At 40.4% G+C, this 24,004-nt stretch overlaps 1 protein-coding gene across 1 annotated transcript in view; it reads right to left on the bottom strand.

Moving 5' to 3' along the window:
- LOC119795244 (high-affinity choline transporter 1-like) overlaps positions 1-24,004 on the bottom strand; it is a 39,192-nt gene that overhangs the window by 11,087 nt on the left and 4,101 nt on the right. The window contains exon 3 of the mRNA XM_038303139.1: positions 4,650-4,805. Coding sequence (XP_038159067.1) covers positions 4,650-4,805 — 156 coding nt within the window. The remainder of the gene's footprint in view (positions 1-4,649; positions 4,806-24,004) is intronic.

Raw genomic sequence — 24,004 nt, forward strand, 5'->3', positions numbered from 1 at the left:
AAGCCTTAGAAACACACGGTGCATTCCCCAAAGGACTTGCATGTGAGAACACCAGTGTTTTCTCTCTGGACTGCTTACAGAGTTCAGCCAGTAAGCTCCCTGCAGGAAGTCAGCAGATAGATGCCGTCCTAACAGGCAATCCTGGGCAGTATTTCAGATGGATGAGGGCGGGCGCTGGCTTCTATGTTGCTTTCCACTCATTCGTCATCAGTGGTGATGCAACCAAATTAATTAATAAACAGAGCAACAGCATCAAAAGGAAAATAGAATCATGAGGAGAATCCTGGTTGTGTTGGATGGAACAAGTTCATGAAACGTTGAGATGTTTGTGTTGGTATGTAGGCCAGTGAGACAGTGGGATTTTTTCCCTTTGTGTGAAGTAAAAATAGCCTTAAGGCAGTGGAGTGTTTGAGCTCTGCCATCAGCGCTGTAGCAGCTGACAGACTGGTTACCTTGAGGAAAGGATATGTTCTAAAACATTTGATGGGAAGGAGAACTATGTGATAATCTGTCTGCCTTCGCTTTCCCTTCTTTGTTTAGACTCTTTTCTGAATATGCCCTCTGACACAGTCTACAGGCACATTCTCTTTGTTCTCCTTTTCTCTGGAACCTCTTACTGCCATTTATTTTCATAAAATTATCTTAACTTTTAGTCTCTCATTATTCACATTACCTTTATGCCACTGTAATTTACTTTTTTTTTTCTTCTCATGTCGACCAGTTTCAGTTGTTTTGATACCGAATTGTCCTAAACAAAAAGCTTACCTTGCCCATCATGTTAGCTTGTCCAAGGTTATCACGTCAAAGTGTGTGCAATATAAACAATATTGATTAAAATGTTGATTAAAAAGAAAACTTTTGATATGATACAAGTGCTGTTACAACAGAAGAATTATTTCAACATATGTAGAGAAATGGTTTGACGTAAAGAAAGCAATTCTTTTCAAACACAGAATTCAGTAAAACTAAAGAAAATAAAAACACTCCTGATAAGTGTAGGCAGGCCCTTTTATTATTAATGTGCAGCATCTTAAACCTTTACTGCTTTGCTCTTTATAGGGGATCTGCACCCTCTGTGGGGTCACAGGACACCAGATGAGAGGTCACAAGAAGGTTGTCAGAAACACTGATGTACTCAGGTATGTGGAGGGCTAAAACATATCATTGAATAGATAAATGTGAAATAAATGTTATAGTTATTCATCTTAAACATGAAATAAAATTAAATGTTGATTAAACTGTAAAATGCACAGTTAAATACTCTAATGTCCCATTAAATCAATAACAAAATGTAAATGGTTAAATAAGAATGTTTTCTCGAGGGGAGGAAGCCATTCAGACCAGGTAGGCCTCAGCGTGTTGTGAGGATCTGTTGGGAACGTCTGGTAGATCACTCTGTTAGTAAGGTCTTCAACTCCCACCTCCAGACGAGTTTCTCCCAGATCCCGAGGGAGGTTGGAAGCATGGAGTGGTCAATGTTCTCCTCCTCCATTGTCAATGCCGCTGTTCGTAGCTGTGGCCGTAAGGCCTCTGGTGCCGGTCATAGCGGCAATCCCCGAACCCGGTGGTGGCACACGGAAGTAAGGAATGCCGGTAAGCTGAAGGAAGAGGCCTACCTGGCGTTGTTAGCTAGTGGGACCCCAGAGTCAGCTGAAAGGTACCGGCAGGCCAAGTGTGCTGCAACTAATGAGTTCACAGAGGCAAAAACTCAGGTGTGGGAGGAATTCGGAGAGGCCATGGAGGGGGACCTTAAAAATGTTCTGGTAAACCAGCCCCCGCCTTAAGAGGGGAGAGCAGTGCTTCACCAACACTGTTTACAGCACGGGTGGGGAGCTGCTGATCTCGACTGGAAATGTTGTCGGGCGGTGCACTTGAATATCTGGTTGGAATTAAAAGAAAAGCTCTAGACTGGTTTAAATCTTATCTGATTGATTTCAGGTGTTCACGTTAATAATGAATCTTCCTCATGCTCATGTTACCTGTGATGTACTACTGGAATAAGTGCAAAGCCAGGAGTCTTTGGACCAGAGTCATTTCATTGGGATTAAATTGATTAAATTAAATAAAGTAAAAATCTGAGAAACTAGTCCATGCATTTGTTACTTCAAGGCTATCAGGAAGTCCACAAACTGTAGTTAAAAGCCTTCAGCTGATCCAAAATGCTGCAGCCAGAGTTCTGATGAAAATGAAAAAGAGAGATCATATCTCTCCTATCCTGGCTTCTCTTCATTGGCTTCCTGTTAAATCAAGAATAGAATTTAAAATCCTCCTTCTCACATATAAAGCCTTAAATGGCCAAGCTCCATCTGATATCAGAGATCTGATTGTTCCTTATGTTCCTAACAGAGCACTTCACTCTCAATCTGCAGGTTTACTAGTGGTTCCTAGAATTTCTAAAAGTAGAATGGGAGGCAGATCTTTTAGTTATCAGGCTCCTCTCCTGTGGAACCAGCTACCAGTTTTAGTCCGTGAGGCAGACACCCTGTCTACTTTTAAGGCTAGGCCTAAAACTTTCCTTTTTGATAAAGCTTCTAGTTAGAGTGGCTCAGGTTATCCTGAGCTATCTCTATAGTTATGCTACTATAGGCTTAGACTGCTGGAGGACATAGGGACCCCCATTTCATCATTCTGCTTCATTCTATCTCTATTCTCCTATTCTGCAGAATCTGTTAGTTCATTCTCTAACGTTCTGCTCTCTCTACTTTTTCTCATAGTAGCTTCATCTGGTCTGTTCCTGTTTGGCTGTGACGCCATCCTGGAGAGAAATATCAGCTGTGCTGCTACTAACAACACCCCTGTTAAAGATGTTGGAGATTGGCCTGTTTTTCAGTGTAGTCCTGTTTCTCTGACTGTGACTAACTGAATGTGCTCTCTTCATCCTCTGACATGGGAGCTGGCTCGGAGCTCGTCTGCCTGGCTGTGTGTTTCCTGGACGGGGCCGCCTGTGGAGCATATTGAAAGTTGCCTTTTGTATCTATGCTTCTATTTCTATGTCTGCTTCTGTCTCCTTGAACCCCAGTCAGCCTCAGCAGATGGCCGCTCACACTGAGCCTGGTTCTGCTGGAGGTTTCTTCCTGTTAAAAGGGAGTTTTTCCTTTCCACTGTCGCTACAAGCATGCAGCTAACCTGCTGCTGTGAAGCAGGATTCTCCACCATGAACAGAATCAAAAATAAATATGGATCCAGGCTCAAAATAAGCACCTTGATATGTGCTTGAGAATGGCTTTGTCTCCATTTAAACCCAGGTTTAAAGCCTTGCAGGGCAGCCTAAAGCCCACTGATCTCATTAAGACAGTAAAAAAGAAAAATAACAGTGAGTTCAGGTGTTTTAAAAGAAATATATGAATCAGGAAATTGTCCATCTACCAAACTGAACGATTCTTCTCTACTTCAAAAAACACTTGAGATTTAAAAAATTATATATATTTTTTATTTAAAAATTCAATGTATAACATGGATGCATAAACACCTCATTTTATTTCAGTGTTAAATTCTGTTTAAAGTAACAGATCATTAAAAATGTCTCCAGACTTTTACTGGTTGATGATTTTCTTTATTCTGATTAATTAGTTCCCCCTGGTTTAATGTTTATAAATATTTATTTCAGGTCATGTGCTCCATCCAATGCAGATCATTGGCTCCATCCACATCTAGTGAAAACTAGTGTCATTGGATGAGTCATAGAACGCAAACACTCATTGGTTAGCTAAAGGAAATCATCAGAAGCAAGCAGGTGTTCTTCAAACTGCTAACGTGAATTGTCTATGCCATGCTACAATGTGGGATTCAGAAAAAAATGTTGAAATGTCTGAAAGGTCGGACACAGGTGAGAGCGTATCGGGAGATGGAGACCAACAAGACCTCCCTCATCCTTGGCCCTATCTCACAGAATTTTTAGAATTAGTCGAAAAATTGAGCTTTCAATTCATATAGTGGCATCTAGCTGTTTTTTAAAGGTTCCTTTATACTCTAAATAGTTTTTGGAGCACATACATTTTCACTTTTACCCAAGTAAAGAGATCAAGTTGATGGTTTAACTTTTACCAGTGTTTTTAAACTGCAGTATCTATACTTCTACTCAAGTAACAAATGTGTACTTTTGACACCACTGCTTAAAGATACTTGAACTACTGAGGTGTCAGTCTGCACATCAATATTTTATAGTCTTGAAGGGTCAAATAAAACAGCTATTTTAAATACAATTTCAGTAAAAATGTAAATAAGGTCTCTAATAAAAGTGATGGAATGTGCTTCCTCAGATATTGAACTGTGAATCTTTTCTTTTTCTCAGTTTAACATTACAGCAACAGGGTGCTTTACAAGATAAATATGGATAAACTGATTGTGTTGCTTCTTCTTTGATAATATGATAATCTATTATTTATTTTGTACAATAGAAACATCAGTAGAACAAATTTAAGCAAATGTTTGAAACAATAGAACCTGAAAGTGATCACTGCTGATGGTGCTGCTACCATATGAGAGCTTGTTCTCTGGATGGGATTATTTCACAGCCGGACAATACAAAGTTTTAAGTTTCACTCAACACCTCAGCAAAGCGCGGCCACAAACAGCTGCCAGGATCAGCACATGGAGAGGAATGCATCACTCACACACTCCACTGGTTGCATATATAGAAACATTCCTACCTAATCCGATGAGCGTTCCTGTTACCCACATGATCTCTGATATGAGAGAAGCCAGCGACAGAGCCGCTGTCGGGACCTTGCCGTACTTGATCTGGAAGGGATCCATCATGGTCACGTATTTATTGTTTCGCATCGGCTCAGCGAAGAAGAAGCCACCTTCATGACAAATGATGAGAAGTGAGAGTTGGGACTTGTTAAAGAAAAATGATTATTTTAGTTTTTAAAACAGTTAATCTTATGGCGTGTGTAAAAGGTATGTTGAACACTTTCATTTTGACCATATTTCTGAATTTTGAACAAGGCTGTGTTAATGATTTAAAACTACTAATGGGTAAGTATTCAAAGCACAGGAGGCCTTAAAATGAGTATCTCCTGGGGGGTGAATAACAGTTGAGCCTCAGGGGAGAGGTCTCCTTGGTTTACAGAAGATCAAAGGTCTTCCAGAATAAACATCTGAGATGCTGTGATACTGAATAAAATGTAGAATGTTAAAACACTAACATTTAGTTTTTAAGACATTTTTCTAAATATTAATATCATGTTTTTTAATTGAAAGTTGTACTATCTGTGTGAATATCAGAATCAAATTGAAATTGTTTGAATGAAAATGTTTTGTTTACTATTAGAAAATTGCTCAGGATATATGTTTAATGGGGTAATTGAATATGTTAGATTGAATATTATGTTTTATATGTGAGAAAAAGGAATTGTATCTCATGTTCTGTTGATTCTATGTGGTTTAAGGCAGGATTCAATCTTTTGGGGTGGAATGGTGCAAAAGAGCAAGATTGAGCTGTGAAGATAACCTTTCCCTGAACCAAAATACTGAATTTAAGTTTGTTCTTGAGATTTATGGCAGGAAAGGGGCCCTCAACATTCCACATCGATTCTGTTAAACTTTATCTCATGACAGCCAGATGACCTTAGAATCTAGTGGGGGGCCCGGCCGTAAATTAGTTTTTCTGAGTGTCCAAAGTAGCTTCCAATTGGTCAAGCTGGACGACCTTATACTAAAGGGAAGGACTTATCTACATTATAAAATTTTGTGCACAGGGGCAAAAATTCAGATAGCTGCCATTTTTTGCTTTTGCACCAGCTCTCTACAAAGACGCGTCTTTGCCTCTCTTTTCTATTTTTCTCTACCTCAGGTAACTGAATGTATGTTTCTGTTGTTCTGCAGTTTTGTTGTTAATTCATAAGCTGTTTTTTGTTGGATTAAATTCTGTGATTCTGTGACGTTCGCATATCTTGCTGGTTTTCCTTGGGGGCCACACGCAGCTCGCTGAGCGCACCTGGGAGAGGAAGAGAAACACCCAACCTTTTTCCAAAGTTAACTATTTAGAATATTTTCTTCCTTAACAAATTGGGGGCTCGTGCCGGTTCTGGAGTCTCGGCGAGCGGCTGTTTGGTCCTGATTGATCCGTCTCGGCCCGACGCTTCGGTGTGGTAAGACCGTATTTGATTATTTTTTAGTTGTCTGAAGCGCCGTGTGGTCGGACCGGGGCTGATTTGCTGTGTGCGGCCTCACAGAATTCAGAAGCTGCAGAAATAGATAGAATCTCTCTTAAAAGAGTCGGTTGTTTAAGGATTTGGATAAATACACATTACAGGGAACTGTGGCTAGTTCAAACAGAGCCTTTACGTTAACTCTGACTTAAGCTGGTTTTTTTTAAAAAGAAGGTTTTATTGATTGATTAATTAATTAATTGATTAATTAATAAAGATTAATTTATTCTTTACCCTGAGGAGCAATGCCTGTGCCTCTAAAAAAGAATTTCGGGTGTCTGTGTATTAATTAGCAGGGGCTTGTATCAGCCCGGAGATTTCGACTCATCTCCAGTGGACTTATAATTATTTGGGTTAATTGGACCGAGTTGTATCACTCATGGAATAAGGACTAATAGCAGATTAATTGGACCGAGTTGTATCACTCGTGGAAAATAAAGGACTAATAGCGGGTTGGATCACCTTTCTTTGGCACCCTTAATCGGGTTGCTTATAGTATAAAGGACTAAAATAAATTATTTGATTTAATAAGGGTTAGATCGCTCTCCCCAGCTGGAAAAGAAAAAAAACCTTTTGTCACTGGGTGGATTGATTGATCGAATAAACTAAATTGAGGCTTATTTTCGCCTCGAGCTTGACCCAGCTCTGAAGTGAGGGACTGAGATTGATGCATCATATATATTTTGTAGCCGGCGCCTAATTTTTAATTTTTATTTTTTCTTCTCTGTCTTTTCCGCTTGTCTGACACTGTGTTTTGTGTTGTCTGTATTTCTATGTTTGTGGCAATTTTTGAGACTGCTGCTGTGGTGTGTGGTGTCTGAATCTGCAGAGCTCTGTGTGTGTGTGTCTGTGTGTGGATTGCTGAGTGGAACGCTGAAAACCGCTGTTTGTGCTGATTTGAGTTGATTTTTGCCGCATTTTTCTTGTAACGATAGGATGGACTCCGAGTTGCAAAAAGATGTTATTGGCCATTCCTATGGTTTAGGTCCGTGGGAAACTCTGCGGGAACAGATTGATGACTTAATTGGTATTTATGATCAGCAGCTTGGTTTGGCTTCGCTTCATCTGAAGGCGGTTGATTTGAAAATCATGTTGGAAAATGCGGTTCGCAAACAGAACGAACTTCTTACTGCGACAAAGCCTTTGGGTTTGATTTTGAATGATTGTTTAAAACAAGCCTTAGCTGTCAGGGATGCAGTGCGATTACAGAAGGATGAAGCTAGTCTGTTTGGCAAGAAAAGACTAATTAAAAAGCTAGAGCACGCGGAACAGGATAGACAGTTGTGGGCTAACCTTCTGGTGGGTTGGCAGGGAACGGATCACCTTTATAAAAAGGGGTCAGTTACACAGACTTCGGACTCATTTCACGCTCAGGTAGATCGTCCGGAGGTGTGTTCTGAACAACCTAAACAGCTACATAGTCCATCTGATGCTCCACTCCCGCCTCCATATAATAATACCAATCCCTTTTACACGGGATTGTATCCAGTTTTGGATGTTCGTATGGGTACGGCAGAATGGGATATTGTGGGAGCTCCTCCTCCGATTGTTTCTTGTGCTCCACCGGTAAAGGAGGCACCCGAGTCAACGACTCTATCCCCGACATCCCTTATACAGTTTCTCCCTGTTTCTGATAGTCTTCCTATGGCAGATCGAGTCCAGCGTGAAAAACTCTGTTTTTCCCTGCCTCCTTCTGCGACTTTACCAAGTATGACTCGTATTACACATCAACCATGCAGCACCGCCCCCACCTTAGCCCCTTCCTCTAAGGAGGAGGAACAGGGGGAGGTACAACTGAGCATGGATATGAAACTGGTGGGACGTCTTGGAGAGGAAGCTCCGCCTTCTCTAGGACACTCCTCATCTTTTCACCCACACGTGAGGGGTGCTGTGAGGTTTACCTCCACCCCTAGGTTGCATGGGGATGGGACCAATCTAAATCTGCAAAGTAAGTGCAAAGTACTCCTACATCCAACGGGCGACAGTGGCGTTGGATGTAGGAGTTTGCCCTGAAATCGAAGGGTTGACGGTTCAAGCCCCGACTCCGACTTTCATTGTCGTTGTGTCCTTGGGCAAGACACTTCACCTGCATTGTCTACTGATGGTGGTCAGAGGGCCCGGTGGCGCCAGTGTACGGCAGCCTCGCTTCTGTCAGTGAGCCCCAGGGCAGCTGTGGCTACAATGTAGCTTGCCACCATCAGTGTGTGAGTGTGTGTGTGAATGGGTGAATGAATGTAGTGTAAAGCGCTTTGGTCAAGTCTCCTAGCTTGAATAAAGGCGCTATATAAGTACATGCCATTTACCATTTACCATGGACAAACATTGCCATTTTTGGTGGATACAGGGGCAACATATTCCACCATGAATGTTGTCCTTCCTTTGCAAAAACTTTCTGATCAGACAATATCAGTGGTTGGTTTTTCTGGGGTGAAACAAACTCTGCCTATCTCCACACCTTTACACACAGTTGTGGGCAGACAAAAAGTGACACATCCTTTTGTGTGTTCCCCCTCATCTCCTGTGAACTTATTAGGGAGAGATTTGTTGATTGCTCTGGGGGCAACTATTTTGTGCGGACATGATGGACTACTTGTCACTTTTCCTGATGGATCTTCCCATGCCTGTTCTCAAGTATATACACATGGACAATTTTTGCTCCAGCAATCTGAGGAGCTTCTGGCTGACATATACTGGGGTCTTTTACAGCCAGAGACGACTGACCATGCTGGGATCCTGTCCTGTTTTCTGCTTTGGAACCCCTGGATCCAAGCACTTGCACCGTATGGGCCGACTCCTGATCTTCCTCACGTAACTTTGTTTTATGACCAAGACCAGACTGAATGGTTCCAGGAGCAGTTTGAGCTGCATTTAGCTGGTAAAGATTGGACTGTGTTTTCACAGGACATTTATGTGGCACCGGAGGGGGTTTCTGCTGCGGTTAATCTGACTCAGGATCAGTTGGCTTGGTATAAGATGCATGATGAGGCAGTTCCACATATTTCTTTGGCTCTGCATCCTGGCCATCAGGCCATGGAATTGGGGGGCGTGGTAAAAGGCTCTCTTGCAGTTTCAGACTGGCAGAATACTGTTGCTCCTGACCTCTCCTTCTCTCCTTCTACAAACACGTACAAAATAAAATGTTCGGCTGTGGACTCTGTACTTTTGGAACATGTTCAACTTCCTAGGCACCATGGCAGGGAGTTGACTGATCATCCAACTGCTGCGGCAATGTTGTCTTCTTTGCCGGAGTGTTTGTGGGCTACAGGTCCCACTGATGTGGGGCTTGTTGATGTAACACCTGTCACCTTTGATTTACAACCGGGTCCTCCTATTTGGAGGTCACAGTATTCTCACAAGCGGGCGGCAGAGGAGGGGATCGCAGAAACTATTAGGGGTCTTTTAGAGGCAGGTGTGCTAGAATCTTCCACCTCCTCCTGGAACACTCCTATTTTACCTGTGGAAAAGAAGGGGACAGGTAAATACCGCATGGCACATGATCTTAGGGCGATTAATTCTGTTTTATTGACCCCTACGGTGCCTGTGCCTAATCCCCATGTTGCACTAACTAACCTTGATCCCTCTCAAACTTGGTTCTCATGTGTGGACCTTGCTAACGCTTTCTTTTGTCTCCCGTTGGCTGAGGAATGTAGAGATGTGTTTTCTTTCACCTACAGAGGTCAGCAGCTGAGATATACGCGTCTGCCACAGGGTTTTGCTCTCTCCCCGGGGCTTTTTAATCAGATTTTGAAACATCAGTTATCGGACGTGGTTACCAGAGGGTGTGCCCTTGATTCAGTATTTTGGGATGCCCCTCATGCTGGCACCCAAAAAACGTTGGAGTCTTGTTTTTAAAGGCCACACGACGACTGTTGTCACTCTGGGCTGACGGGTTTTTTAAAAGTCAGCAAATTAAATTGAAATTGCGGGGGGAAACAAGTTTCCTTTTTGGGAGGGGGTTTTAAATCAGGGGGAACAGGCACTCGGGATGTCTCCCAGTCAAAAATTCGGATTTTGAATCCCCCCAAACCATTTTACGGGTGAGGAGTTTTGGGCTTTTTTTGGGGACTAAACTGGAAAATAGTGGGTTTTTAAACTTTCCCTAACTATACTGGGAAGAGGGCCCAACTTCGGGCGTTGTCAGGGCATGGGTTTTCGAAATTAAAGCCATGCTCTGAATTGGACTAGGGAGGCAGAAGATGCTTTTCTTTCTCTGAAACAAACAATTGGCTGCTGCGTGCATTTTGGCCTTTTCCTGACTATACTTCACGTTCTATTTGGATTTTTTCTGTAACAGAGCTGAAGTTAATGCAGTTCTGTTTCAAAAAAAAGGGGGGGGTGAGAGGAGAATTCCCCAATATGTCAGTTGAAATGTTAGTTCCTATGGAAGAAAAGGCATCCTGAAATGTAAAGGGACATGCAGCAGGTGTAGGAAAAATGATTCAAAAAACAGCAAACATTGTGATGGGTCACCCATTGCGGGATTATGACATAAACCAAGTTTTTGGAAACCCATATGTAAATTTTCCACAACACTTCACTTTGCAACATTGAGACAACAAAAATTGAGAAAAATTTTTCGGAATCCCCTTTAAAAATAATTTTGTACATAACGGGGGTAAATTTATGGCGGGACGGTTTGCAAAAAAAGGACAGCCACAAAACCCTTTTGGGGGATTTAGTACAAAAGGAAGAAAAAATGACCTGCCCTAAAAGCTTTCCTTTAGGAGGAAAAGATGTGAAAAATTTTTTTACACGATGGTTGTTTTTAAAAACATGACACAGACGGATTGAGAGCGAAAAGGCCGTAGTGGAAGATGTGGGCGTGAGTTTCAGGTTTAAAGGCAGAAAGGTTCAGGGTCCCCAAAATCAGCACAAAAGGCAGAAGTGAAAAGCGTGGTTGGGGCCCTAAAAATTAGCTAAAGGATTAAAGGGTGAATCTTTTTACGTGATTCAGCCTTGTGGTTTGTGCCGAAACACGTGGAATTTCCCAGGGGTTTTAGGCGGATTTATAACACAGCAAAAAAGCCCAAAAAAACATAAAAATGAAAGGGAAAAAATTTGGGCCCGGAGGCATTATGCTCCCTCAATCTGTTGCGGTGAAAAATGCAAGGGACATGATCAAAAAAAAGACCAGGGTTGAAAGCAGGAAATGCGGCGGGGGATGAGGGGGCCTAAAAGGGAAAGCTGGATCCTCCCATCTTTTTTAAATTTGGTAAGTACTAAAAATTGGGGGCAGAGGGGAAACCAAAAATTACCTGGGGGAAAATTTTTTTCTCATCAGAAAAGGGTGTACCTGAAGAACGACCCCGTCTGGGGAAACCCAAGAGGTGCCGTTTTGCATGGAGGGACTCTGGCGGGGACCGAAGGGAAAAGTAATTCTTCCTCCTAATATGAGAATCCAGGTTTTTCAGGAAGCTCATGGCCCTTTGGACATGTGGGCTTTTACAAGATTTTAAAAAAAAACCTAGGGGACTGGGGGCACCCCAATTTTTGAGGGACATTGGTAAGGTCATGTAAAAAAAAGGGTAAAAATTTGTGGACAAAAAAAGGGGAAAAACCAACTATCAGACCCCCAAAGGGGGGGCCCATTTCCCTTGCATTTACCAACCAGGTAAGGAAATTATTATTGTTTTTTACAGACATGTTTAAAGGGCCCGTTAGAGGATAAAGGTATGTATTAAGTGTTTGTTTGATACTCTGGGGGCCCAAAAGGCGTGGCCAGCAAAAAAGGAGGACAGCAAATGTTTTAAAAGTGTCTGATCAATAAATTACATTCCGAAATGGATTCCCAGAGAAAGGTAAGATCAGACAAGGGCATCATTTTGGGAAACCCAAAGGGTTTGCAGAAAGTGGAGAAAGAGGGCTCGGTTTGAAGCTTTCCCATTCGGTCCCAGTATTCCCCCCAATCACAGGGTAAGGTTGAAAATTTAAAAAACAAAGTATTAAAAAAAAAAATTGGAAAAGATGGGGAAACATAAAAAAATTTTAAATTGGGTAGATGCTTTGCCTTTTTGCTTTGATGTCTGTCCAAAGTCTTTTAACCAATCAACAGGGTTCCTCCATTTTGGCTCCAGACGGGACGGATTTTTCCCGGGCCCTGCTCCCCGCATCCAGGATGGAAAGGTGAACTTGCACATTTATCTCAAAAAGATTTCTTCTTTGATTTACAGGCCCTGGCAGCAGAATTTACAAAATACCAGACAACAGGGAACGCCCAGGCTCGGGAGCAGTTCCGGAAAATTGGGATGGGGGGCCCCTAAAAGGTTTTTAAAAAGAAAGTGGTCTGAACCTCGCTTCCCCCGGGACCATACCGAGTTTTGGAAAGGGGAAAATTTTCATGCTGCCCGGGTTTTTAAAAGGGGAAAAAAGGGGGAACGTGGTTCCTTTGGGAGTCAGTCCCAAACAGCAGTGAGGGGGCCAAAACGCACGCTAAAAGGGGTACAGGAAAATTCTGCTTTTAAAAACCCTGCGGTCGGGGGTTTTGCTGCAGGCACACCCCAACGCGGAGGGGGATCTGCTTTTCCAGGCAAAAGTGTAGGGGGATTCCTGCTAAGATTTTTTTTTCATTTTCCTGAATCAAAAGGGTTTAAAAACCCCCCAGACAGGCACAAAAATCCTGTTTTTGGTGTCCTTCCTTTGAGAAAAGGAGATCGCCCCCCTCCCCTTAAACTCACTTTTAAAAATTGGCAAAATACCCCAAATTTTTTCTTTGGAGAAAAAAAGGACACTCAGGGGGGGAAAACCTGAGGTTTAAAAACGAGGAGGAACAGTAAAGGGATCAGGTAAAAGACCCATCTTTAAAATTTTAACCCTTTTTTTTATTGGTTTTTTTCTTTTTTTGCAAATTTTTAAAAAACATTCGTTTCTTTTTGGGTTTATTTTTGGTCTTTCCGGACGAAAAATTTATTTTTAATTTTTGGGGGGGACTATTAAAAGAGATAGGACGAACTCTAAGTTCTTATTTTTGAATTGTAAAAAAAAAAAAAAAAAGCTTTTTTTTTTTTTTTATGTGTTTTTTGCTATTTTGAAAATTTTTTTATGTGTTTATGATGTTTTTTTTGATTTTTGTTATTTTTTTTTTTTATTGGACAAATTGTATTTTTGGGGTGGTGTTTTGTTTTTTTAAGTCTGTGAGCATTTTTTAGAAATTTTTGAGATATCTTACTGTTATTTTTTTTTTTTATTTATTTTTTGGGTTTTTTTATTCCTAGGGGGTGTTTGCTTCTCTTTCAGATAACTGAGTTTTTTGTTTTTTCATATTTGATAAGTGAAAAAGGGATTTTTTGGTTTTTGGTTTTATGGTTAAAATTATGTGGTTCATCAGGTGAGGGATTAAATTGTTGAAAGCGGAAGACCCCATTAGATAAGTTTAAAATAATGGGAGTTCAGCTTAAAACACATGATCTGGCTTTTGGGAAACTTTTTTCTATGTGTATTTTTTTGGATTTTATTCTGCCCGGGGGGTATGGGTTTTTAAGGGAGGGTCTTCCCAAGCCCGGGCTTTAAAATTTATCAGACAATTTTGATTTCGACCGATTTTTGTTTGAACGTGGAGGGCTCCCCCGGTTTTGGGAAATGAAAAAAAAATGCCCCGTTTTGAAGCCGTTCTTTGGATCTCCCGTTGGAAAAAGTTTGCCCCCCCCCACTAAATAACATGGAATTTTAATTAAATTATAGTTTGGGGACTTTGAAATGATTTCCCCAAATTTGCCCCGTGTGAGGAAAAATCCCTCGCTGCTGGTTTGACTCCTCGATTTCCCGGCCCGAAGCCCTTTGGATTTTTTGTGGAGTCCCCACTTTTACAGCGAATTTGTTAAATTAAAAAAGGAAGGGAAAAAGGGTTTTTTCGGGAAAAATTAATTTTCCTAATTTTGGGAAATTTGGCCCTTTCTTTTATGGGTGGGATTTAAAAATTGGGAGTTTTCCCCCTTTTTGCTTATTAAAAAAGTCCCAAATTTAATATGACCCCAAAGGGAAAAACCAAAAAAACCCCAGGGGGACCCCCTTTGGGGAAAATTTCTCCAAACGAAGGGTCAAAATTTTTTTTCTTGTATTTTAAAACCCTTTCCCCCAAAAGGCCAATTTTGCGTTTTTTTTTTAAAAAAAAATCCGGGGGGTTTAGCTTTTTTATTTAACCCTTTTGGGGGTTTCAAAAAGAAAGGAAAAGATTCCACCCCCGGAATTATTTTAAAATTAATTTATCAGGCCCCCAAAAGGAAGAAGTGGGAAAAATTGGGTTTTTGATTTTAGTTTGCGGCTAAAAATTTACTAAACTTGGTCAAAACCCTTGGACATCCCTTCCCAAAAAAATGAATGGGTAAAGGCCCGGGGTTTTTTGGTTGAAATTTGGGGGTTCAAAAGCCCCATTTGGAAAAAAAATAACCTATTGGGAAAAAATGCAAATTGCAAAGTGCAAAAGCTTGACCTCAAACTTTTCGGAACCTTTCCCAAATTAAAACTTGGGGGATAGCTGGGGGTTTTTATTGCATGCCCGAGAAATTAAAACACGGGGCGAAAACCATGAAATTTTTTAAATGGGGTTTTCCAAACCCAAAATTTTTCCGCTATTAAAATTAAAATACTAAAAAGGGAAACCCTTTTTTTCGGAAAAAAGGGTACCCGGATTGTATGTCTGTTTTTAAAAATTTTCCCCCATCTTTGGGGCCCTGATTTCCCAAATTTTGGACAGATTCCCCAGTGAATTTTGGGGTAATTTTTCCCTTTTTTGCAAAAACCCCCAAAAGGGAAATTGGGGCCGGCTGGACTTTTTTATTTTTGGGAGGTGATAGAAATTTTATGTTTCCCATTCCTCCAAAGACTTTTGGTCCGGAGTAATTTTTGCTATTTACTCGCCTTGCAGTCCCCCCAGGTTCTTGGAGAAAAAGGGGCCCTTTTGATCCTGTAAAGGGGGGGGCAGGTGCCCTTTTAACTTTTTTTTTTCCCTGACACAAAAAAAAATAAACACGGGGGTATAAAATTTCATTTGGAAACCTTTTCTTGATTTGAAAACCTAATTTTTTCCCCTACCCCCTTTATTTTCCCATTGGCCCCCTCGGGTGTCCCCCCAAAAAAGGGGTTTTTCCCCCCCCCTTCCCCGGAAAACCACCCATAAATTGGCCGGGATTAAAATTGCAGCAAAGGTTTTTTTAAAAAGAAAAAAATTTTAAAAAAGTGGGAATTTCCCCCCCCTTTCTGTCCTTAAAACACCCCGAAAAAAAAAATTGTTGAAAAAGGAAAAATTCCCAAATTTAATTTCCCATTAAAAAAATCTTTTTTGAGGTAGAAAAATCTTTACCAAAAAAAGGGGGGCTGTTGGAAAGGTTTTGAAAAGGACCAAAAAATTTTCCCCCCGGACTTCTTTAAATCAGAATTCCAAAATCGGATGGCCCCCTTAAAATGGACATGGCTTTTGTAAAAAAAAGGGGTTGGCTTTTTGTTTCCCAGACGCTGCCCTTGTACCTTTAAAAAATAATTTTAAAAACAAAGCGCCTGAAAAAGGAAAACTGTCCCTAGAGCGGTTTAGGAAGGGGGTTTGAGAAAATTTTGAGTTAAAAAATCTATGCCCTTTTTAAAAATTCCCCCGGGAAAAAAATTTAAAAATTTGGTTTTGGAAACCCGGTGGTTTTTTTTTACCCCCTTGTTTTGGTTAAAAAAGGAAAGGAATCGGTCATTCAAAAATTTCAAATTTCTGTGGTTAATTTTTGTAAAACCCCCCTAGTGGTACCTTATCTTTGGGGTAACCTGAAAGGTTTGCCTTATCCCCTTTGGGTTATTTCTTTTTTCAATTTAGAAAAGGGGAAGGGAAAAGGCCAGTGGCCCGCCTGCTCGTTTTTCCCTACAAGATGCTTTTTTCCGGGGCTGGGTGATAAGGGGGTTTTGGGAGCTTTTGGTTTTTTCTTTTAAATTTTAAAAAACCCGGGGGACCTTTTGTTATTATTAGGGGAAAAAGTTTCCCTTTAAAATTTTTTTTTGTTTTTTAATAAAATTTGGTTTTGGTTCCCTTTTTTTAGAAAGGGGTTTAAATCCCCTTAAAATTTGAGGTCGGGTGTCTTTTAACCCTTTTTTAAAAGGGGAAAATGTTAAGGAAAAATGTTATTTTTTTTTTAAAAACAATTTTTCTTTAAAAAGGGGTTTAAAAAGGGAGTTTTAAAAAAAACCTTTTAATTTTGAAACCCCAAAAAATTTCCTTAAAAATTTTCAACAAAAAGGCGGGGTTAATAGGAATTTTAAACTTTTCTTTTAAAGGGAAAAATATAAACACAGGGAAAGGGCCTTTTTAAAATGAGTATTTTTCTGGGGGGGGTGAAAAACCAAAAAATTGAGCCCCCCAGGGGAGAAAGGGTTCCCTTGGGTTACCAGAAAGAATTTTAAAGGTTTTTTCCAGAATAAAACCATTCGAGAATTTCTTGTGAAAAAAACTGGGGAAAAAAAAATTAAAATTGAAAAGTTTAAAAAAAAAAAATAAAAATTTTTTGGTTTTTTAAGATTTTTTTCTTAAAAATTTTTAAATTTTTCATGTTTTTTAAAAATTGGAAAAAAAAATTTTTTAACCCATCTGTTGTGAAAAATCAAAAAAATCAAATTTTTAAAAATTTGTTTGAAAGAAAAATTTTTTTTTGTTTTTAAAAAATTAAAATTTGAAAATTTGTCAAAAAGGAAAAATATGTTTAAAAGGGGTAAATTTGAAAAAATTTTTTAGAATTTGAAAAATTTTTTATTGGTTTTTTTATTTTGTGAAAAGAAAAAAAAAAAGGGAATTTGTTTAAAAACTTCATTTGTTAAAGTTTGGATTTATGGGTTTTCAGGATTCAATTTTTTTGGGGTGGAAAAATTTGGGTTGCCCAAAAAAAGAAAACAAGATTTTGGAGCTGTTGGGAAAATTTAACCCCCTTTTTCCCCTGAAACCCAAAAAATTTTGAATTTTAAAAGTTTTGTTTTTTTTGAAGATTTATTTTGGCCCCGGAAAGGGGGCCCCCCCCAAAATTCCCAAAATTCTTTTCTTTGGTTTTAAAATTTTATCTCCCTTGGGCAAGCCATTTGAACCCCTTTGAAACCAAAGGGGGGGCCCCGGCCCTAAAAATTTGTTTTTCAAAATGCCAAAGGGAGTTCCAATTGGTCAAGCTGGGGGACCTTTTTTCTAAAGGGAAAGGAATTATCTACATTTTTAAAAATTTTGTGACAGGGGCAAAAATTCCCGATAGCTGCCCAACCCTTTTTGCTTTTGCACCAGCTCTCCCCCAAAGGGCGCTTTTTTTGCCCTCTTTTCTATTTTTTTTCTCTCAAAGGGAAAATGAATGTTTGTTTCTGTTGGTTTTGCGTTTTGGGTTTTAATTTATAAAGCTGTTTTTTGTTGGATTTTTAAATTCTGTGATTTCTGGGGACGTTCGCATATCTTGCTGGTTTTCCCCTTGGGGGGGACACGCAAACTCCCTGAGGGGACCTTGGGGAGGAAGAGGGGAAAAAACCCCCAAACCTTTTTTTCCAAAATTAAAAATATTTGAATTTTTTCTTCCTTAACAGACTGTTTTAAAAAACCATCGGGGTAACCAAAAACAACCCCAAAAACACTTGCTAATATAGCAAATTTTAAAAATAAAAATGTTGAGAACCACTTTGTTTTTTGGCTTTGACCTTTGAAGTGGAAAGCACCCCTTTTGTCAATAAAATAAAATATCTCAGAGATGGTTAGTTTTGATGTAACAACATTACAGTAGAAATATTGTAATCCCTTCAATTGTTTTTAAAATTTAAATACATTTTTCAGGATAAAGGATGTATGCTAGGTCCTGTAGCGTTAGCTCTGTCCAGCCAAAAACCCGCCCAAAGAAATTTAAATTAAACCTTACCCGATTTTTTCCCTTTTTTTGAGAGAATTTTTGGTTTTTTAACCCAAATTAAAATAAATACGAAGTATAAGGACCCGGCCCAGATTTTTTTTTATTTTTTTTTGTATTTCAAGATTAAGGTCAAAAATTTCAAAAAAAAAGCCGTAAATTTATGAGAATAAAAATCCTAAAATTACGCGAAAAAAATTTTTATTTTTTGAAACTCTTTTTAAGAACCTTTTCATCCCCAAAATTTAGGAATTTTGGGGCCCTCAGTGAAGTTATACTTTTTGGGATCAGGGTTTTACAGTTAAGGGGAAAACTTTTGCATCAGAATCCCAAATTTTGGGCAGGATGTCAAAATGGACTCAGGTTTTCTGATTGGTGGGGCTGGTTGGGGGCCCTTTAAACTGTTTGGGCAGAGCTCAAGCTTTCATTCTGAAAGGGGGGCGTGGTTTGATGACTTTTTTTGTTGTTTTTTTCAATTTTTTTCCTCAAAGTTTTGGCCCCTTTAAATTTTTTTTTTAAGACCCTTTTTTTTTTAATTTTTTGAATTGTTTGTAAGATTGAAAAGGGAAAACAGTCACATCCTTTTGGGCCCCTAGGGGCGCAAAACTTTTTCCCCCTTTCCAAAGGTTTAGCCCTTTCCCAAAGAAAATTTTAGGCCCAATTTTAAAACTATTTGGGTCCATAATTCTTTTCCTTTTTTGGAATCTTTATTGCAGACCCCTTTTGGCCAACCCATTTTAGAGGTCAATTTGATGTTTTTTTTAAATTTCAAAGCCACTTCAAACCCCTTAGGAAATTTTAAATCTTTAATCCCCGAGAAAAACAAAATTTTTTTGATTTTAGGTAAATTTTTCTTTTGCTGAAAAACCATTCTAAAAAAAGATTTAAAAAACCCTCTTCGAGGGAGGCAAAGTTGTAAGATCCCAGAAGGAAATAACTAAAGCAGGGTTCACAGAAAGACCAAAGTTTCTGGCTTTGGCTGATGTCCTGGCCTCGTTAAGCACTGCAACCTTTAGCATTAACTCAGCTATAAAGGTAACTAAACACTTTCCCATCCGTCCACCAAGAAGCACTGCATTTGGTTCTTTAGCAGAGAATCGTGTAAAACTATAACACAAGGTACAGAAAACTAATGCCAGCTAGGCTAACACATTGTAGCCTGACGTAGTCCTACTCAATTCTAGTCAGAATATGAGTCTGATGCTGCTCCATAGAGCTGTGATTATGGGGCGTGTTTTGAACGAACCAGGAAAAATAATGGCTCTGCACTCAGTTGGATAGACCTACAACCAATAAGAGCAACGGAGTGCGTGACGTATAAGCGAGGCACAGATATTGTGCGAGCATACTCGTGCTACTACTGAGCAATGCCAGACCGAACTTCCCGACCTCAAACGTTGTGGGCGGGACTAAGTTCGGAACGGCACCCAGGCTAAACACTTTGGGCCAACACAAGTAAAAATGTCCATCTTCATATAAAACATGTCAACGGGTTACGAATTATGATTTATATGGCAGGCAAATTAGAACATTACTTACAGACAATGCCATTTTGCACTTACCGTATTTTCACGACTATAAGGCGCACTTAAACGTCTTTTTTTTCCCTCAAAATGTGCGGTGCGCCCTATGGTGCGGTGCGCCTTATGTGTGTTGTAACTGCGACTTTTGAGACCACCTCATTGAGGAGATGATGAAAGAGTGGCTGAATGTAAGGAGACCAGGTGTTTTTTTTCCACCCCTCACCATCGCTGTTAATATGTAACTCCATGCGTGCCCATCTCACAGCTGATGTGAAAAACATGGGGAAACAAATGAATGCTGTGCTCGCTGTTCAACCGCTCAACATCGGTGTGAACCAGACCCAGCAGGTGCAGCAGAAGCAGCGAGTTATCATGCAAAGTCAATGGTTGACGCGCGTATAGGTGCAGCAAAAGGTCCTGCAGCGCGTTTTGGTGCAGCACGTCGGGAGCGGTTAAGCATCTGACGCACCGCCAACGCGCTGCTGCTGCTCAGATGGAAAAATTTAAGTTTTGCTGCTGGACGCGCCGCATCAACCAATCAGAGAAGCTGATCTGGGAGCTGACAGCGAGACAGACAGCGCTCTGATGACATATGATGTTAGATGAAAAAGGCCGGGTGGTTGCGTGGCTGAGGCAGGTGTATCTGAGAAGACTAGGTGGTTTTTTCCACGCATCACCATCACAGCCGATGTGAAAAAAAGATGAATCAAATGAACGCTGTGCTTGCCGTTATCCCGGGGGTCTGACAAAGGAGCTTCCACCGCTCGACATCGGTGTGGAGCGGCCGTTCAAAGTAAGGCTGCAAGCGGCGTGGGAGCGATGGATGACAGACGGAGACCACAGTTTCAGGATAATGGGAAGGCAGCGCCGGGCAAGTTACGCCACCGTTTGTGGATGGATTGTAGATGCTTGGACTACTACGTGTCTGCTGGCTCTGTTGTTCAAGCTTTCGCAAAAGCCGGCATTATTTCTGAGGAGCTGCGCTGCACGGAAAGTGACTGACAGCGAAGAAGGGGAAACTGGCATGTCTGATTTAGCGCAGCTGTTTTATTCAGAAACAGAGGATGATGACTTTGATGGGTTTGATTAATACTTTGTAATAAATACATGAATAAAGCACAATCATACTCAGTTTTGCTCCCGCTGTATTTTTCTCCCTGAAAGCTTAATTCAACAGCAGCCCCGGCGCGTCTCTTCCTCTTCAGCGCGGTGGCTGGCAGGTGTTTTTTCATCTAAATAATCTAAATCTTGCAGCTATATTTGCTGTGATCAGTGGGAATAAAGTAGTTTTAATATGTTTTTAAGTGAGAAAGTCCACCTGAAAACTTAATAATTGCAGTCAGTTCATCCAGATTATCTATTTCTGTCGGAGGCGCTCAGACCCCCACATACCAGCGGTGCGCCGACAGGAGAAATCCTTTCATCAGCAGCCTGTAGGCTGGGCAGCCTGGGGTTCACCGCGGCTGCTGGCAGGTGTTTTTCATCTAAATAATTTTAGCTGCAGGCACCAGGATACCGGCAATAAAAGCGAACATATTCCGTCAGCAGGTTTCAGGATTTTAAGTTAATTTAGGAGTGACCACAGCGCTGTGTCATCTGCGATGTGTCTGTCTCACGGCCAGCTGCCAGGTTTGATTAATACTTTGTAATAAATACATGAATAAAGCACAGTCATACTCAGTTTTGCCCCCGCTGTATTTTTAAATACGCAGCAGAGGTATTTAAAGGTAGTAGAGGACTTGTACCTGTATATAAAAAACGCGCCCTATAGTCCGGTGCGCCTTATGTGTGTGTTAAATACAGAAATGGGACACATAACTGAGACTGCGCCTTTTAGTCCGGTGCGCCTTATGGTCGTGAAAATACGGTAGATTAAAGCTACAGTGTGTAATAATTACAGGGATATACAGTCAGAAATGTAATATATTATATACATAACTATGTTATTTATCATCATCTACGAGCTCAGCCTCTTAACCTTAATATTTGCGTTGCCTTAGAATTCGTTATTTATAATTACATAGGAGCGGGTCTCGCAGTCATGGAGGCAGACATCTTTGCGCTACGGCAGCGCAGAGCCAACAAACTAGCGATTGCGAGATCGCCAAAACGATGTAGAAAAAATAACGGGTATATTTATTATCTTAAGTCTACATGAAATCTATACCCTACACAGACTAATGAAATACTATCTGTAAAATTATCTATGTAAACAAACCTCATCACTTGAGAAGGTAAGTGATGCGGACGTCTTGGAAGACATTTTGTCCCGTAACGCTCGCCGTACTGTTGGGGGGAGAAGCGGTGGGGGGGAGATGTTCATGTTGCTGCAGTCTGCAGTCTGACCGCTAGATGTTGCTAAAAGTTACACACTGTAGCTTTAAAGAAAACACAACAAAAAAAAGTGCTTCTATCAGAGCACATGGATCAACAGGCTTTCATCCTTTCTGGTAAACAAGATGTTGTAATAAAAGTGACCACAAGACGCGTTAGTGATCTAGCAATAGACAAAATTATAACATTTACAACCAGCTCAAGTACATCCCGCTGCAGCCTGGGGGAAGGCCACATCAAGGACAACCATATTGGAAATGCTGTGCGCTCTTGCCTATAGGCGCTGGCGAGAGAAATGGCCAAAAAAATGTATTATGTCACATGGTATGTCTGTCACGTGGTATGTCCTTTTTATTTTTTAATCTTTCTTAAATCTTATTTTCAGATGTTAAAATAACATTAGTAACAAACAGTCTAAAATAAACAATAAGGAATTATTATGAGGATGAACACATATGAACCCTATCACAGACAAATGTCATAAAACGTAAATTAAATTGGTAGTTTAGAGACAAATGTTCATTACATTGAGGACACATTTATCTATCTATCCAATAATTATCATACACGCACACTTATCCCTATAGTGGTGTTGTTAGGGCTGGTGCAGTGGATTCTGGACAGATTCCCAGTCCATCCCAGATAGAGAAAAAAAATCTATCTATGATTGATTTTATTATGTTGTTTTTATGTGTTTTTATACGTCTTATTGTACTGCTGCCCCTTGGCCAGGTCTCCCTCAAAAAAGAGATTTTATCTCAAGGGTCTTCCTGGTAAAATAAAGGTTAAATAAAATAAAAAAAAAAAAAACGAAAAAATCTATCCATCAAATTTCTGACCCGCTTAATCCCTCTGGGGTCGCGGGGGTTGCTCGTGCCTATCTCCAGCGTTGATAAGAAAACAGATTTAACCAAATACTTGCTGGTGCTGAAGTTCAAATAACAGATTTTGATGTTGTGAATGGTACTCTTAAAATAAAGAAGTTAAAATACAAAATATAATAGCGTTTGCCTTATTTAATAAGGACTAGAATAAGGACTAGATAGAAAAAAGGTTTGGTCGGCAAGACATTTAGACAACAATTTTGGCCAACTTAGTATTCACAGTGCACTTTTGTTCTCTTTATTTGCCAAATATTTCTCTTATTATTCACATTGTGAATACAATTTGCAAACTAAAGGACTTTTGAACTTCTAACAAGTGGCACTCCGAACATAATATGAGTAGACCCCGCATTGGCTGTCGCAGCGCTGTTACGGCCGCCATATTGGGGCGGTCGACCTGCTACTTAAACCTGCTGATTCAAGCTGAACACACTAATGATGCCTCAGCACTGTGCGGCATATTTTTGTTTAAATTGACGGACTATTGACGTCAGGGCTCGAGGGATAACTTTTCACAATTAAGATGAAAACATATCTTTACATATCTTTTCATATATATCTATGTGCTTCCCTCCCCTGTTACGTCAGCATTTCCAATATGGCTGTCCTTGATGTGGGCGGGGCTTGACATCAAGCCCCGCCTTCCCACAGACTGCAGCGGGATGCTTCTCCACTAGCTGGCCTCAGTAGATTAACTTAACATTGAATAACATTAAGGCTACGTTCACACTGCAGCCTGCAGTGACCCAAATCCGATTTTTTTGCCCACATGCGACCTAGATCTGATCTTTTCATGGCTGTCTGGACATCACAGATCCAATTTTTTCCAATGTGACCCAGGCCACTTGGCTATGTGGTACTGAATCCCATCTTTTCATATGCGAAATATGTCTGAACTGCCAGGTGGCATTCTTCCGACCTGAATGTCATTAATACCAGATAAAGGTCACTATTCTGCGTCTTGCTATGCAGAAGCGGCAAGAAAAACAAGGCATATGATGATGCTGAGAGCTGTATTTATGTTTAACCATATTGAAAAGAATGTGTTTTTATGGTTGGAAAAGACTGTTAGATGTGCGCCGGCACTACTATCCATGTTTACTTCCGTAAACGCAGAGCACACTGGCCTGTGACGTCATTGCGTCCTCGACTGCGCATGCGGGACACTTGCGTTGTATGACTGCACACAGGAGATCACACACAAGTCACATATACACTCACCGGCCACTTTATTAGGTACCCCATGCTAGTAACGGGTTGGACCCCATTTTGCC

This window comes from Cyprinodon tularosa, unplaced genomic scaffold (assembly GCF_016077235.1).
Source record: "Cyprinodon tularosa strain WSP-4 unplaced genomic scaffold, ASM1607723v1 ctg505, whole genome shotgun sequence".
NCBI classification, from domain to species: domain Eukaryota; kingdom Metazoa; phylum Chordata; class Actinopteri; order Cyprinodontiformes; family Cyprinodontidae; genus Cyprinodon; species Cyprinodon tularosa.